Source organism: Eptatretus burgeri, chromosome 12, assembly GCF_056783735.1.
Source record: "Eptatretus burgeri isolate ZD-2024b chromosome 12, Ebu_testis_v1, whole genome shotgun sequence".
Classification (NCBI taxonomy): Eukaryota; Metazoa; Chordata; class Myxini; order Myxiniformes; family Myxinidae; genus Eptatretus; species Eptatretus burgeri.
The window spans coordinates 67,901,790-67,920,637 of NC_140972.1; the positions used below are offsets into that span (position 1 = coordinate 67,901,790).

Below are 18,848 nucleotides of genomic sequence, written 5' to 3' on the forward strand. Positions count from 1 at the left end.
CCAAATCTCAACGGACTTATGGGGGGGGGGGGGGAACTATGCTCGAATGACTCATGAATGTGTTAAACATCCTCACAATTTGTGCTTGGCCAGCCTGCCCCTTCATCTTCAGGATGCCACCACACTCCATAAAGTTTTTGTGCCACTCATTAATAGTTTTTTTTTTTTCTCGATGGTGCCTGCCTTACTTTGGACATCCTCAAGCTTTGTTTAACCCTTGTGCAGTGCCTACAGAAAATCTACACCCCCTTTCAAATTTTTCATCTTTTGTTGCCTTAAAGCCTGTAATTAAATCGTATTAAATCAGACTTTTCCCACCTTTATTTACACATCATAACCCACAACTTCCAAGTGAAAAAAAATTCGACAAATTTCAGAAAATTCATTAAATATACAAAACTAGAATATCTTGGTTGGATAAGTGTCCACCACCCCCCCCACTCCCCCCCCTGAGTTAATACTTGGTGGAAACACCTTTGACAGCAATTCCAGCTGTGAATCTGGTGGGATTCGTCTCTACCAACTTTGCACACCTTGATTGGGCAATATTTGCCCATTCTTCTGTTCAAAACTGTTCAAGCTCAGTCATGTTGTGTGAGGAGCTTTGATGGACAGCAATCTTCAAGTCATGCCACAGATTGTCAAAGATTTAGGTCAGGGCTCTGACTGGGCCACTCAAGGACATTTATCTTTTTGTTCCTCAGCCACTCCAGTGTAAATTTGGCTGTGTGATTTGGGTCAGTGTCATGCTGAAAGGTGAATTTCTGTCCTAATTTCAGCTTTCTTGCAGAGGGCAGCAAGTTTTCCTGTTGGATTTTTTTGTGTTTTGCTCCGTACATTTCCCCTTTCTATCCTGAGAAGTGCCACAGTCCCTGCTGCTGAGAAGCACCCCATAACATGATGCTGCCACCACCACCCTTCCCAATAGGGATTGTGTTCTTTGGGTGATGTGCTGCGTTGGGTTTGCACCAAACGTAACGTTTTGCATTTTGGCCAAAAAGTTCCATCTTGGTTTCATCAGACCACAAAACTTTTTGCCACATGGCTTCAGAATCACAGGAGTGTTTTTCGCATACTTCAAATGGGACTCAAGGTGGTCTTTTTGAGTAATGACTTCCTTCTTGCTACCCTACCATCCAGGCTTGACTTGTGGAGTGGTTTGGATATCGTTGACACATTCACACAGTGATTTGTTTTTGCCATAAAGGTCTGAAGCTCTTTCAATGTTGCCATTGGCCTCTTGGTGACCTCTCTGATCAGTCTCTTCCTTGCTTGGTCATCCAGTTTGGAGGAATGACCTGATCTAGGTTGGGTCTTGGTCGTACCATATGCCTTCCACTTCTTAATGATCATCTTGACTGTGCTCCAAAGGGTATTCAAGGCCTTTGAAATATTTTTATACCCATCCCCTGATATATGCTATTCCAAAACTTTCTCCCGGAGGTCTTTTGAAAACTCCTTCGTGCTCATGGTTGAGTCCTTGCTGTGAAATGCACTACCCAGCAGAGGAAACCTCCAGGAACAGCTGATTTTATTCTGATATATTCATAATCACTACAATTTAACACAGGTGGAGGTCAATTAACTTTGTGTGTGATTTTGAAGGTGATTGGTTACACCTGAGCTAATTTGTAAACACTATTATAAGGTGGCTGGACACTTATCCAACCAAGATATTCTAGTTTTTTATTTTTAATTAATTTTCTGAAATTTGTAGAATTTGTTTTTCACTTGGAAGTTGTGGGTCACGAGGTGTAAACAAAGGTGGAAAAAGTCTGATTTAATGTAATTTCATTCCAGGCGATAAGGCAACAAAAGGTGAAAACTTTGAAAGGGGGTGAAGACAGACTTTCTATCGGCACCGCAGCTGATTTGGTCTCAATAACCAAGGCAACACACTGCACATTTTTTGTGAAGACGCCATTTGTAGTAAATGTGACGTCACATATCACAAGTGGGAATGACAAAAAAAGTCGATAGAACTTTGAGAAATGCTCTTTCACATGCAGTGGATGAATTCATTGTACCCCCATTTAATTATTTATTTTACTGCAGCTTGAATTTGGAGTGGTAATATGTGGACACCCTGTATATCATGACAAAAAGCCCTTTCACTTTTTCCATCCATCACTCCTCAGAGATCTTATGGTCTCCTCATTACAAAACTGTAGCTGGACTCATTTGTTGGCATCCGATGCAGGAATCAATGTCAGGCTCCTGAATTTGAAATGGACGTAGTTGCAGTGAAACCTGCTTCAGCTGTATGCAATCACTGTGTCTTCAAATACTTGTTAGATCTTTGACTTTTCCTGGAGGACTGTTTATGATTGGGTTGCTCTCACAGCTTTATTGTGCTGCTGGGGTCATGTGTCACATCATATGACCAGTCTAATTTACATATCCTCATCGGGAGAGTTGATTTAATTGAAGGTAAACAGGTATAAATAAATTGCTTACTGGTTAGGTTGAGCATTGGCTGGCAAGATGGCCGAGAGGTATGCACACTTGTGCAGCCATGCCTTGAGCTGCTTTGACTGGGTTTAAACCCCAACCCAACTATAAATTGTCTTATTGTTGTTTTGCCAGCAGGGTGATTCATCAGTGTGTGTGCTGCTCCTCAGATGGATGTTAAACTGGCGTCCTGTCTGCCGGAATTAATTGGTAAACGTTTAAGATCCCATGGTGTCCTTCACAAAGAGTGGGATAGCAATCACCAGCACTATGACCAATTTTTTTTCGAAATTCTTGCCCGAACCTCACATTCCCCTTATCCCAAGCAAAAGGGTCAACCCCCCCCCCCCAAGGAGTCATGATGCCCCATAGCTGGGCATGCAGAGTCGTCGTATGTTGAGCATTTAGCCCAAAATAAAATAAAATAATATATGGAAAACTATTTTCTGTCTTTCAGCTGGAAGTAGTGAATTTCCAGAAGTTTGTCCTCCTTGCTCCTACAGGTCATCTTTACAGGACGTGCTTGTCTGGATGTTATCGAAGAACAGCAGCAGCAACGAAGCTTTGGAACAGTGGCTTCTGAAGTAGGAATGGGACCAATGCCATGGAGCAGCCATGAGGAGCAGCTACTGCTAGAAGCAGTTGAGCAATGTGGCTTTGGCAATTGGGAAGAGGTTGCAGCCCATGTGGGCAACCAAACTGCTGCAGAGGCATGTAATCATTACCTGGACCTTTATGTCTATGGCAACCTGGGCCATGCCTGTATCCCAGAGCACATTCCCAACAGGTTTGTCAATGCTTCCTTGAATAAACATTGTATGGTAGTAGTACATGCTGGAGTTTACATAAATGCACAGGTTACTGTGCTGCCTTTTGCATGGCATATTTATACTCAAAGATCAAGTACAGTTTTATTTAAACTTCTAAATGAATACCTTAATCATGTTGTACAGGATGACTGACCACACATGTCAAGAAGGAAATCTTTTGAGTATTCCATCATCAGTACCACTCCCACCAGCCACCGAAGAATCCCCAAGTGAACTGCAACAGCTGGGCTATCTACCATTGCGTGACGACTATGAGGTGGAACCAGACCCAGAGGCCGAGACACTGATAAGCAGTCTCTCGTTAGCATATTCCGATGAAGAACTGGAACTGGAGCTAAAGCGTGCATGCGTGGATATGTACGTACAACGTGTAGCAGAAAGACAGCAACGAAAACACTTGGCTTACGAATATGGCCTTATCACTATTTTTCTAAGCCACTCTACGCTGCGTGGGCACAGTACTGGAATAACCTCCACCAATGGTAGTGTGCTGACAGGAGCAGGTGTCCGTGATGAAGTGGACCTTCGCAATCGATTGCAACCGTTTTGGCGTTTTTTGACTGCAAAACAACTCGACGAGATGGTTGAGGGTGTGCAGCGAGAGATGGGTCTTCGCACTCGCATACGTGAGCTACAGCGGTATCGGAGGGATGGAATTGGCCGCCTTGCAGAGTCGGCTGAATACGAGGCAGCAAAGCTCCGACGGGAAAGACGCAGAGTTGCTAGACCTCCAACGCCAACAGCACGCCCATCTGTCCACCAACCTGTACCCAACACGCGCCTTGGGGTCTTGGCTTTACGGTACATATTAGTTTGGTTCAGAATAAAGAACTAACTCTTCTATTCAAAACTACATTTCAAGTTGGCAATTGTAATAATTTCAGAAAAATCAATACACTTCAATGTGTATGCAGCCTTAACAACGATCATGATTGGAGAGCTTTTAAACTGGTTCTGGCTAGTACAGGTTGAAATGTCCTAAATTTCACTGAACTGAGTACAGTGACTGCATCATGTTTCAGCATCATTGATTTTATTTTCATTGTCAATTCTCCAAGAAATGTGTTGATCTGCCATGAGCAAAAAATTAAGAAATTTTAATAAGTGAGAACTTTACACTTTGCCGACTGAGATGAAAATATGTATTACTTCAACAGAAAACGCACCTTTGTGGTTCGCCAATGATTGTGAAATGCATGTGACATAAAATGTGTGTAACAGGCAAATCCCTGCTCCTCAATGGCAACACATGGATGTTTCGACCGAAATTATTGATGAATTAAAAAATAAAAGGGTGAACAGAAAAAAAAAAATTCTCGTAATAAAAAAGGATCGAGTAATTTGCTTTTTTTGGGAGACAAAATTTGTGGAGCTAGAACATAGAACGGATCAGGACATAACAGAACAAAATGAACAGTGGAGCAGAGGAAGGGACACACCATCAGCGGGGATGAAGGACAAAACAGAGGGAGTCTTGAAGAAACAAGAGACGGAGTGAAAAATGAGGGGTTGGGGGGTTGGACAAGATGTGTACAGGGACAAACTTTCAGGAAGGAAAAACTAAAAACTGGGAAAGAGGTGGCATTGGGGGAGATTGACGGGGATAAAAAATATCATGGTTTTGTATGGTGGTGGTGGGCGATCTGAGATGGTGGTAAACAGCTGTCTTGAAGGGGGGAAGGAAAAATGAGAATGAAGAGAATGTGCAAGGTGGGAAAAAAAGAAATTCTTTAGTTTTTTTTAAATTAAAGTTTACATTCCCTTTTGGGCATATAATTTATTAAAACCACTTTGAAGGGCCCCAGAGGGAAGGATTTTGGGGGGAAGGGGTGGGGGGAGAAAACAGACAACAAATGTATTTGAAGCAATGGCAAGTAATCGCACCTCTCTCCAGCAGGGGTCAGTAAACCACTTGCAGTATTCTGCATGTACAGGTAAAAATTGTTTACTCACTCACGTAGGTGTTATTTTGTGCCCATGAAATGACCTTGAGTTCTGCAAGTACATATACAAAGTTTGGTAGAGATTGGCGCAGCCTTTTCCCGATTCTATACATATCAGACGACATCGACATACAAATAATTTCCTCATTAACCTCCGCCATCGAAGATCGGAGGTTACTGTTTTCACCCCTTTCTGTTTGTTTGTTTGTTTGTGAACAGTATTACGGAAAAACTCTTTGACGGATTTCGACGAAATTTGGTGGTGGGGGGGGGGGGTTAGGTATGGTCCAAGGATCATGCCATTAGATTTTGGACTATGTCCAATAAATTGTGAAAAAAAAAATTGTGAGAGAAAATTTTTTTTTTTTGCATTTCTACATGTTTTAAGTGATTTCCAACCCCCCCCAAAAATTGTTGGAGAAATTTTTTTTTGCATTTCTACATGTTATAAGTGATTTCCAACCCCCCCAAAAATTGTTCGAGAAAAAAAAATTTTTGCAACTTTTTTTTCAACAAAATTTCGATTTCTTTTTTTTGCATTTCTACATGTTTTAAGTTATTTCCAACCCCCCCCCCCCCCAAAAAAAAAAGTTGGAGAAAAGAACTATAACTCTGTCAGCACTGTTGACATATTTAATGAATAAGATATAAGGTTCACTTGAGTGATCCAGTAGTATTGGCGGCAGAGATTTTGCACTCTCCCGAGTGCTCCCCCTTTTTTTTCTTTTTTTTTTTCAAAAAAATTTCAATTTTTTTTTGGGGCATTTGTACATGCGCGTCGATCTAGTTTAGTTTATTCAATCGTGGTTCAGTCGAGTCTGATCCGTTTTGACCAACAATGAATAGGATATCAGGTTCACTTAAGCAACCCAGCAGTATTGGCGGCGAAGGTTTTGCACTCTACCGAGTGCTCCCCCTCAAGTTAACCGCCGCCATCGAAGATCGGAGGTCAATGTTTTCACCCCTTTCTGTTTGTTTGTTTGTTTGTTTGTGAACAGTATTACGGAAAAACTCCTCAACGGATTTCGACTAAACTTGGTGGGGGGGGGGGTTAGATATCATCGAAGGATCATGCCATTAGATTTTGGACTTGGTCACCCCCCCCCAAAAAAAATTGTTAGAGAAATTTTTTTTTTGCATTTCTGCATGTTTTAAGTGATTTCCAACCCCTCCAAAAAAATTGTTACCCCCCCAAAAAAATTATTGGAGAATAATTTTTTTTGCATTTCCACATGTTTTAAGTGACTTCCAACCCCCCCAAAAAATTATGAGAGAAAAAAATTTTTTGCAACTTTTTTTTCAACAAAATTTCGATTTCTTTTTTTTGCATTTCTGCATGTTTTAAGTGATTTCCAACCCCCACCCCCCCTCAAAAAAGTGTTAAAGAAAAACCCATTTTTTTGCATTTCTCCATGTTTTCAGTGATTTCCAACCCCCGCCCCCAAAGAAATGTTGGAGAAAAGAACTATAACTCTGTCAGCACTGTTAACATCATATTTAATGAATAAGATATAAGCTTCACTTGAGTGACCCAGCAGTATTGGCGGCGGAGGTTTTGCACTCTCCCGAGTGTTCCCCCTCAAGTTCTTCTTGGATTCGAGGTCAAGGTCACGAGGTCACGAAAGTTGTGAAAGTCACCATTTTCAAAACCTATCTCGTCTGTCATTTTAGGAGATATCTGGCAACGGTTCATTGATTATGATAGTAAAAAACATTATAGAGATGACCGTCACCCCCACACGGGGGTAATATTTATTAACCTCCCCCATCGAAGATCGGAGGTTACTGTTTTCGCCCCTTTCTGTTTGTTTGTTTGTTTTTGAACAGTATTACGGAAAAACTCCTCGACGGATTTCGACGAAACTTGGTGGAGGGTTGGGTATGGTCCAAGGATCATGCCATTAGATTTTGCACTATGTGCATTTTGCACCCCCCCCCCAAAAAAAAATTGTTCGAGAAATTTTTTTTTTTACATTTCTACATGTTTTAAGCTTTCCAACCCCGCCCCCCAAAAAAATTGTTCGAGAAAAAAAATTTTTGCAACTTTTTTTCAACAAAATTTCGATTTCTTTTTTTTGCATTTCTACATGTTTTAAGTGATTTCCAAGCCCCCCCCCCCAAAAAAAAATGTTGCAGAAAAGAACTATAACTCTGTCAGCACTGTTGACATCATATTTAATGAATAAGATATAAGAAAAGAACTATAACTCTGTCAGCACTGTTAACATCATATTTAATGAATAAGATATAAGCTTCACTTGAGTGACCCAGCAGTATTGGAGGTGGAGTTTTTGCACTCTCCCGAGTGCTCCTCCTCTCATTCACCTCTGCCATCGAAGATGAATGGAGGTTTCTGTTTTCACCCCTTTCTGTTTGTTTGTTTATTTGTTTGTTTGTCTGTTTGTGAACAGTATTACGAAAAAACTCCTCGACGGATTTCGACGAAACTTGGTGGGGGGGGGGGGTTAGGCCTGGTTCAAGGATCATGCCATTATATTTTAGACTTGGTCCAAAATTCAATATGGCCACTATGGCAGGCAATTTGAAAAAATATTTGAATTTTTATTTTTTTGCATTTCCTCATGTTTTTAGTGATTTCCAACCCTCCCCCCAAAAAAATAAATTGTGAGAGAAATAAAATTTTTTGCAACTTTTTTTTCAAGAAAATTTCGATTTCTTTTGTTTGCATTTCTTTGCTCCCCCTCCAGTTATCCTCCGCCATCGAATATGGATGGAGGGTACTGTTTTCACCCCTTTCTGTTTGTTACTTACGAAATCTAAAGATTTCGTAAGTATATTGATGACTTGCATTTCTGTTTGTTTGTTTGTGTGTTTGTTTGTGTGTTTGTTTGTTTGTTTGTTTGTTTGAAGGCACGATAACTCGAGAACGGAAGAAGATACCAATGTCAAATTAGACCACGTGATTCAAGAGGGTGATGGCTATTGCTGATTAGATTTTGGTCAAAATCGGTCAAAGCTCAAGGTCACAGTGAGGTCAAACATCCAAAAAAGGATAACTCGAGAACGGAAGAAGCTACCAATGTCAAATTACACCACGTGAATCAGGAGGAGGGTGGCTTGCGCTGGTTAGATTTTGGTCAAAATCGGTCAAAGTTCAAGGTCACGGTGAGGTCAAATATTCGATTTTTGATGGTTTGGAACAGACAACTCGAGAACGGAAGAAGCTACCAATATCAAATTACACCACGTGATTCCGGAGGGCGATGGCTAGGGCTGGTTAGATTTTGGTCAAAATCGTTCAAAGGTCAAAGTCACAGTGAGGTCAAACATCCAAAAAATGATAACTCGAGAACGGAAGAAGCTACCAATGTCAAATTACATCACGTGAATCAGGAGGATGGTGGGTTGCGCTGGTTAGATTTTGGTCAAAATCTGTCAAAGGTCAAGGTCACAGTGAGGTCAAACATCCAAAACATTCGATTTTTGATGGTTTGGTACAGAATCATCGTAGAAACTTCTGGTTTGCATCGCTACCTTCTCTGGAGACAGCTTTAATGAGACAAGGTCAGAGGTCAAGTTGACGATTTCGTAAGTACCAGTCTATGACTGCTTGTTACATACAAAATCGAAAAAATTTCGTTAGTATATTGATGACACTCTGTTTCTGTTTGTTTTTTTGTTTGATTGTAGGCAGGATAACTCGAGAAGGGAAGAATCTACCAATGTGAAATTACACCATGTGATACAGGAGGTTGATGGCTAGTGCTGATTAGATTTTGGTCAAAATCGGTCAAAGGTCAAGGTCACAGTGAGGTCAAATATTAGATTTTTTATGGTTTGGTACAGATAACTCGAGAACGGAAAAAGCTAACAATGTCAAATTACACCAAGTGATTCAACAGGGTAGTGGCTAGCGCTGCTTAGATTTTGGTCAAAATCGGTCAAAGGTCAAGGTCACAGTGAGGTCAAACATCCAAAAAATGATAACTTGAGAAGGGAAGAAGCTACCAATGTCAAATTACACCACGGGATTCAGGAGGGTGGTGGCTAGCGCTGCTTAGATTTTGGTCAAAATCGGTCAAAGGCCAAGGTCACAGTGAGGTCAAACATCCAAAACATTTGATTTTTGATGGTTTGGTACAGAATCATCGAGGAAACTTCTGGTTTGCGTTGCTACCTTCACCAGAGACAGCTTTTATTAGACAAGATCAGAGGTCAAGTTGACGATTTCGTAAGTACCAGTCTATGACTGCTTGCTTGTTTGTTTGTTTGTTTGTGAAAAGTATTGCGGAAAAACTCCTCGACGGATTTCGATGAAACTTGGTGGGGGGGGGGGGGTGAGGTCTGGTCCAAGGATCATGCCATTAGATTTTGGGCTTGGTCCAAAATCCAATACGGCCGCCATGGCGGCCAATTTGAAAAAATATTTGAAATTTTTTTTGCATATCTACATGTTTTACGTGATTTCCAACCCCCCCCCCCCCCCAAAAAAAAAAAATTGTGAGAGAAAAAAAAAATTTTGCAATTTTTTTTCAACAAAATTTCGATTTCTTTTTTTTGCATTTCTCCATGTTTTGAGTGATTTGTTAGGGTTACAGAACTACAACTCTGTCAGCACTGTTGACCTCATATTTAATGAATAAGATAGAAGGTTCACTTGAGTGACCCAGCAGTATTGGCGGCGGAGGTTTTGCACTCTCCCGAGTGCTCCCCCTCTCCTTAACCTCCGCCATCGAAGATGGATGGAGGTTACTGTTTTCACCCCTTTCTGTTGGTTTGTTTGTTTGTTTGTGAACAGTAGTAGGGTGAATATACTGATTCTGGCTCACTTTTCCCCATGTAAATGAATGGGGGATTTTCAGCGATTCATATTTTTTTCCCTAAAAAATAAACCCCCTTTTTATCCCAAGGTATATTTATTTGTCTCCCCTTTTAACCTGGGGACACTTTTTTTCAAATAACCCATGCAATAAGATAAAGATTTGTTCAAGTAGCAAAGTAGTAATGTGATTTGTTAAAGGTGATTCTAAAGAAATATCTGAAACGTCTAAGCCTCGGGACACTCTTTATCAAATAACCAATGCATATTGTTTAGCTCACTCATTCAACCTATAAAGATTTGTTCATTCTCAAATTCCTTCAATAGTTTAATTTTCTTTGCACAATAATGCCCATCTAAAATATTGAAAAACAAAACATTTGAATCTTTATATTTTTTAAGATACCCCTTTTGTGCCATTAGGAAATGATAAACTTCTCTTAATGTTCTTGTTTGACCACCTCCTGAGCCACAGGTTATTTTTTGTTCAGCCCTGCCCACTTTTCATAAGCCCCGCCCACTTTCAAATGGAATTTTTTAAAGCCCTGCCCACTTTTCTTTAAGCCCCGCCCACTTTTCACGAGGTACTCCATAAGCCACACCCACTTTTCTCTAAGCCCCGCCCACTTTTCCATGGAATTTTTTATAAGCCCCGACCACTTTTCTTTAAGCCCCGCCCACCTTTGCTTAGCCCCGCCCACTTTTCATGAGGTATTTCTTATAAGCCACGCCCACTTTCCCTAAGCCCCGCCTACTTTTGCTAAGCCCCACCTACTCTCACAAAGAAATCACAAGAAAATTCCAGCATGTTATGGTTTTGAAAAATTGCCCAAAGAAGGCCTGTGTGGGCTTGCCCAGGGAATTTCCAAAGGAAACCACACCCACCAGTCTTTCCCTATAAAAGCCTCAAGCCCAGGCTCCATTTTAAACATTTTTTTTGCTGGTGATGGTGTGCTGTGTGCTTGCCTGGAACTCTCCGACTTGTATGGAACTAAACCTTCAAGTTGATGAACTGGATTCAAACCTCTTATCTGTTGAGGTAAGATTTTATTTTCCTATTTTTAGTTCCTTTTCAACATCGACTCGTTTAATAATTAAATCACTTGATTAATACATTATTATTTTCTCTCACAGGAAATTGTATCTGAAATACGAAATGAAAATACTGCTTTTGCTACAACTTGGGGCGAAATTGTTGGCTAGGTTGAAGACCTTATGAGCGACCAAGACCCACAGAACGAGCAAGACCCTGAGTGGGATGACTTTGGGGTTCCTTGGAACTCTCCGACTTGTATGGAACTAAACCTTCAAGTTGATGAACTGGATTCAAACCTCTTATCCATTGAGGTAAGATTTTATTTTCATATTTTTAGTTCCTTTTAAACATCGACTCGTTTAATAATTAAATAACTTAATTAATACATTATTATTTCCTCTCACAGGAAATTGTATCTGAAATGCAATATGAAAATACTGCTTTTGCTACAACTTGGGGCGAAATTGTTGACTTGGTTGAAGACCTTATGAGCGATCAAGACCCACAGAACGAGTTCGTCCTTGATGACCCAACAAAAGAGTTATACCTTGGAGACCAGCAAAATCCTGAAAAAGAGTTTTACAGCAATAGTACTCATTGTGAGTTATCAAGACAATACCCACTGAACAAGTTATACCTTGATGAGCCAGAATACAAGTTTTACCTTGGAGACTCACAAATTTTGAAAAAAATCAGTAAATGAGTTCTGCCTTGATGGTTTAAATAACTACCTTGGAGACTCAGGAAAAGGGTTCTGCCAAGATGGTTCTAAATATGGGGCCTACCTTGGAGACTCACAAATTTTGACAAAATTAGTAAATGAGTTATTCTTGGTGGTTTTAAATATGAAACCTACCTCGGAGACCTCACAAATTTTGAAAAAATCAGTAAATGAGTTCTGCCTTGATGGTTTAAATAACTACCTTGGAGACTCAGGAAAAGGGTTCTGCCAAGATGGTTCTAAATATGGGACCTACCTTGGAGACTCACAAATTTTGAAAAAAATCAGGAAATGAGTTATCCTTGAGAGACTTTGTAAGTTGGTTTTATTTTGAAGACTTGAAATGTGGGTTCTGGCTTGATAACTCACAATGTGATACATATCTTGGAAACTCAACGGGAATGTGGTTATACCTTGAAGACTTGGAAATTTGGGTTTATTTTGGAGACTCGAAACTTTTTTGGAGACTTTTATTTATTTATTTATTTATTTATTATTATTTTATTTATTTATATTTTGGAGACTTTTGGAGTTGCTATCACTCTTTGGGATCTAAACCTATCGATGTAGTTCTTTGTCGGATGGTGCTTGATGGGAGCAAGATCAAGAAAGTTCTGGGAAGAAAGTGCAGGCTTACTCCCCCTTTCTACGTCATCAAACCTGAAAGCCTTAAAAGACAGAATTGGAAGAAGAGAAAAAAACATAAAAAATATACATTGTTCATTCTGGGAAGAAAGTGCAGGCTTACTCCCCCTTTCTATGTCATCAAACCTGAAAGCCTTAAAAGACAGAATTGGAAGAAGAGAAAAAAACATAAAAAATATACATTGTTCGTTCTGGGAAGAAAGTGCAGGCTTACTCCCCCTTTCTATGTCATCAAACCTGAAAGCCTTAAAAGACAGAATTGGAAGAAGAGATAAAAAAAAAAACGTGAAAAATATATATAGGTGGAAATCTGATTTTGAAAAAGACATTGTGTTGGGCGAGGATTGAGTTGGGGTTGAGATTTTGAATGTGAGGGTTGGGACACACACACACACACACACACACACACACACACACACACACACACACACACACGCACATCAACAAAGTTAAGCCTTGACTATTCAGTTGAGGATTCTGTGTTTGGGGTTCACAGATCTAAGAACGTCCACCCCTTGATGCACATTATATACTGTTATACACCTCGGACTTGGCCCTCGAGTGTCCACAACGGTGTATAGTAGGAGGGAGTGAAGCGCCAACCCATTGCTCCCATTGCGCGCGCGCACACACACACACACACACACACACACACACACACACACACACACACACACACACACACACACACACACACACACCAACAAACAAAAGTTAAGCCTCGACTATTCAGTTGAGGATTCTGTGTTAGGGGTTCACAGATCTAAGAACGTCCCCCTTGACACACATTATATACTGTTATACAGCTCGGACTTGGCCCTCGAGTGTCCACAACGGTGTATAGTAGGAGGGAGTGAAGTGCCAACCCATTGCTCCCATGGGTATTATCTGCTTAGTTTTGTCTTTTGTAATTCCTGTGAATAAAATGAACCTAAAATCTCTTCCCCTTCCAAATCATATATCTTATAAGTCCAAGGAACCGTATCTATTACATCAACAATTTTAAAAAGTTCGTTCGTCCATCGTTTAGTATAACCCTTTTCAAAATGAGATTTCCACCTATGTATTCTTACGATATCACCAACTTTGAACTTAGGTTTTCTAACATTAATCTCTTTTTCATATTTTAATTTTGTAAATGTTTCTGATGGTTTCATATTTGTTGACGTGTGAATCGTGTCATTATACTTATCCACAATATCCTGAATAAAAGATGACCATTGTAGTGAACCGAGTTGTGTGAATTTTTTATATAGTCTCTCTTTTAAGGTACGATTAAAACGTTCAACAACAACTGCCTTCCCTTCATTAAAGGTACTGTATAATGTAATACTGTTATTTTTTAGAAAATTCATAAATGTCTTGTTATAAAACTCTCTACCCTCATCAGTCCACAATTTTTTAGGTTTTCTCTTACTTTTATTAAATATCTGTTGAAAGGCGAACATAAGAGTATTTCCTGTTTTGTTTTTTAAAGGGACAACCCATGCGTATCTACTCCTCAAATCAATAACGGTTAAAGAATACTTGTACCCCTTATCATTATTGAGTTCAATCAAATCAGCAGACCAGATATAATCAACTTCCTTGGAATAAACTTTCCTTCTGCGAAACTTTGTGAATATTGGTTGATGTAATTCATCAACTAATTGCTCTTCAGTCTTAATGACATCATTAGAGCCTATAAGTTTTTTGAATTTCCAAGTCCAAGTTTCAATTTAGCATTGATCATCTTCTTCACAATGAAACGATCAACTTTTTCTCTCAAGGTTGGATTTTGTATCAGAGACAAATTATACATTTCTCTATCGGCTTCATGCTTCTCTTCCAAAGTTGTGGTATTCCCATAATCAATATCGTGTCTCATGCACACTTCATCAACTCTATTGATGGGTTTACTCCATGATTTAGGATTGTCTGCCTCATCTAATCTTTTATCCAAGTTTGTGCCTGGACCACAGAAAGAATACCCTGGTAGATGTAATTCCCCTGGTATTCCAGTAGTTGTAAATTTACTTCCTGATAAAAACTTTTGTATATCTCCTCCTAGTTTGTGTTTGGAGATAAATTGATTTTTTTTTTAACCACACACCGAACATATACCTTTTTGTATAACCCTGTTATTTTTACTTTTAATATATGAAATATTTTTAGTATTAGTTTTCTTTTTACATTTGAGACAATAACTCATTTATTTACGTGAAAAATTCCTGCAGAGTGCCAAAACCTTTTTAGTTTCCAACATGCACATTTGAATCTTAATTTTTAAAACATAAAGAATCCTTAGAAATGCCTTCACTCTCTCCTCCATTTATTTAAGAAAAAAAATAAAAATTAAAAACTTGAATTAAAATGAATATCTTGTCGATGTCAATAGTCTTGTCGAAAGTATTGCAAATAGACTTGTCAATTCTTTGTTTTCCTCCTCGGTGGGTTGAGTTATTTTCTGTACTACCACCAATCTTTTTTTAATCTCACTGGTTTCCATATTTTGATATTTGTTTTGTCTTGCTCTTTCCTCCCTCTCCTTCTCCCTCTCCTTCTCTCTCTCCTCCCTCTCCTTCTCTCTCTTCTCTTTTTCCTCCTTCTCTTTCTTCTCCCTCTCCTTCTCTCTCTTCTCCTTTTCCTCCTCTTCCCTCTCTTCTTCAACTCCTTCCTCATCCCTTATTATCCTCGAATCGCTTACACCCCATAGAATATCATACATATATTCATCAGGATTTCTTGTTATTCCTGTATCCAAAATAATTTTTTTTACAACAGGAAACCAATAAAATTTCTTTTGAGTTTCTAAAAGAGCCTTACCTTTTCTTAACTTTATAATTTTTTCATTATTTAACATTCTAATTAAATCTAAAGTTGTTGGTTTATCAATATCAGCATAATGCCAATCTTTTATTGAAAATACCTCATTCTTATGTTGTAGAACATATTTATTAAAATACCGAATACCCTTTTCTTGAAGGTATGCTTGGACACAGAAATGATAATTTTCTTGAAGCCTTCTTGCTGTCATTTATGTATTAGAAATATATGTTAGAATAATATGATGGCACGAAACACCTCCCCATCTTCCCATAGTTAAATCATTTTGTATTTCCTTACTTATGATATATAATCCTGTTTTTTCTGTTTTCATGATATAAACAAGGGCAAAACCATTATTATATTTACCCTTATTAAATTCTTTTATTTGTTGTTTACTAATCGTGAGCCCACAAAACTCATTCTCGATACCAAGTGGATAATATTCTTCCTTACGAGACTGATTTAATTGTTCCAGGTCTTCGAGGTCAATTTTAAATGACCAATTATACCCTAAATCATTCATATCATACCCCCATTGTTCTATTCTCATACAAACGATACGCCCTTCTTTATAAAAATTTATTTTAATTCGAACTGTGAATTCTGTATGACCTGGAGATAATATCAACACTTCTGTATCTTTGGAATACACGGCCGTTTTATTTAAGGATATATATTGTGATAAATCGCTTAATCTCACCAAGTCATTCGCGTCAGTCGGGCTTGGATAATTTTTTAATTTATAAGCATTTTTCATGTTAATATTTTTGGTTATATTATATTTATGTCGTTCAGCCTGTGCCTTTGTGTAATAATTTGATAAATCAATATCCAGTTCTTGGGATACACCAAAGATAGAACCATCTTTACCAACATAAGTCATTTATATTAGATGAACAATAATATCATAATTTTTTTTATTTTTGTTGAGTTGAAATAACACATATAGACATAATTGACCACAACACTTGGAATTTAATTCTTGGACTTGAAATGTTTGATAAACACCATTCTGTAAGAATTTTATGACTTCAACAGGTGGCGGAAGACCAAAACTATCAAAATAATATTTGTCTTGACTATTAAAAATACAAACCCAATGAGAACCGTTCCCATTATTATCTTCTAAGTTCATAATAATATTCTTTGTATGTTTCGGCACATTTGTTAATTCATCTCTCATACAAATAACCACATTATGAATTTTTAATTTCTTACAATATTTGACAAGTTGTAAATTTGATGTTGTATTCTTTCCAAATTCTTTAAATCACTCATCAATGCTCATTTATTTATTAGAAAGATATAATCCATTACCTGTTTTCGTTAATTTTACACCTGCTTGTGCTATAGAAGAAAGCATATCTCCAACTAACAATCTCGCTTTATTAGGCAGACCTTCAAGTTTTTCAGCAAAATCTACAATTACACCACTTCCACTAATTTGTTTCTCCAACTCTTTGTGATGTCTTTCCAATTCTTTTTGAGCCTGGAGTTGAGCCTTCCTTTCGTTGGCAGTTTTCACCGCTGTTGAAATACCACCCGTCAATGCTCCAACCGCACTTAAACTAGCAAATAAAGGAATTAGAAATGGGAGAAATCCTCCTCTCGTCTCTCTTATTGAATATTTTTTCAACATTGGTTTTGTCATTATAACTTTAAGTGAGCCAGTGTCATTCAAGATTTTAACCTGTTCTCTTGTGAGCAAAACATCAATTCTTACTGCTCCTTTTCTCTGAATTGTATTAACGTTAATTGTACAAGGCTTTTGATTTTGAACACAAGATGATAGTTTATGAAGATTGATTTGATTAACATATACCCCAGTTGGTACTTTGCCACTCATTTATTTAACAAAAAATTATGTGAGACTAATCATCACACCATTATCTGTATTAATCTGTAATTCTGTTTCTTCCAAAAGCAAACAATATGTATCAACTTCTTCACTCTCTCCTCTTTCAATGTATAGGGAAGTATCCACTCGATTCGACTTTATAGTTTCCTTTTGAGCGCTCAGGTCAAACGCATAGATTGTATACAAACTTTTAAATGCTGTCATATCCAAAATAGGTTCTTTATTTCCATTACTTTCACACACCTTTTGGTAAGACTTGTATGCTTCAGCAAAATCATTTTTTTCCCAATTAATTTCCAATCTATCTCGTGGATAAAATGTTCCATCTAGAGAAACGCGAAGTTGTTTCACCTTAGCATTATCACTCAATGCATTATTCTTATCAGTTGCAGTATCACCATCTGGCTTTTTAAAAATGATCCACAGATATCGTGGCTTTCCTTCCAGAACACCCAAATTCCACGTGTAAGTGGTTTGGTTGAGTTTAATGTGTTGACATCTTCTTTTGAGGTATGATACACTGAGTGGTTTCTTTGAGTTAAGTCTTCTATTCAACATCTCTTCTGTTTTAAGATTAGGAGTATATTCACTGATATACCAACTCATTTCCTCAATTACAAATTTATTCTGATCACCAAAAGCATTACCAACACTAAAAAGCAATCTATTTTCATTATCATTCCTTTGTAGTTGAAATCTAATTTTAAGACCATACAGAACTTTATCATGATCACAAAATCCAAATATACCTTTAAGAGGAACTGCCACAGTAAAACTATTTTCTGCTTTTGTATCATCATTATACGCTCCTTTCCTTTGAGTATATCCAGGGTCTGTGTTTGTTCCCGTTGACATATCAGGAATAAAACCTTCGACAGACCCCTTTCCCATTCTATCACTGAATGTATAGAGTGTAAATTTCATCATTTCAGATACAGCAGAGACATAATCAACCGCTTCAACTTCTTGTGTTCCAATATACAAACGCACACTATCAAACATTTTCCAGAAGAAATCATTTACAAGTGTAGCGTTTGTGTTATTCCCAGCTTTAGTGAATTTAAATTTACACAACAAGAAACTTTCGGATAGATTCAAATAGGTTTGTTGATTATTTATTTCAAAACTTTTTTGTACCATTCGTATTCCAGTCTGTTCCAGTTATTGCATTTACCTTGAAGTCATCTTCTTTTTTAGTGGAGTTTGAGATAATAACAGTATCATCCAAATCATAGATACTATCAATTGCTTCCATACTTGTATTTATTTCGGAAAAAAGATGTTAAAACTTTTGAAACCCTGATCCAAGTATTCGAATTATTTTCTGTCGTTCTTGGGGGGACAACTGAGTTTTGCCTTTCTTAATTTCTTTTATTGCTTGTAATTTATAAGATTCCTTCTGGGCATCTTTTATGCTCTTTACAGCACCTGCTACATTTCCCACAGCAGAAGCAGTTGAACCAATTAGATCTTTATGTTTAAGAATAGTTGAACCAATACCCATGAGAGTATCAATTATCCCATCTCCTCTAAATTGATGTCCAACACCCCTTTGTCTCTTAGGTTTATAGTATCCTCTACCAAGATACATACCTTCACCCTTGTAGTATGGGGAAAGGAACATCCCACCCCCTGTAATTATTTTATATTTTCCCAACTCGTGTTTCCTCACAATAACCATCGTATTTATTTATTGGAAAACTTCATGTAGGTGAATTCTGATGGATATAACTTCTCCATTAAAATAAATCATACGATTATCTTGGTCGGTTATCC

The 18,848-nt window shown here is 38.1% G+C and overlaps 1 protein-coding gene across 1 annotated transcript in view; it reads left to right on the plus strand.

Moving 5' to 3' along the window:
* The window catches only part of TADA2B (transcriptional adaptor 2B), a 41,757-nt gene that overhangs the window by 2,952 nt on the left and 19,957 nt on the right, over positions 1 to 18,848 (plus strand). The window contains exons 2-3 of the mRNA XM_085848407.1: positions 2,955 to 3,238; positions 3,405 to 4,082. Of these exons, the coding sequence (XP_085704533.1) occupies positions 2,955 to 3,238; positions 3,405 to 4,082 (962 nt within the window). The remainder of the gene's footprint in view (positions 1 to 2,954; positions 3,239 to 3,404; positions 4,083 to 18,848) is intronic.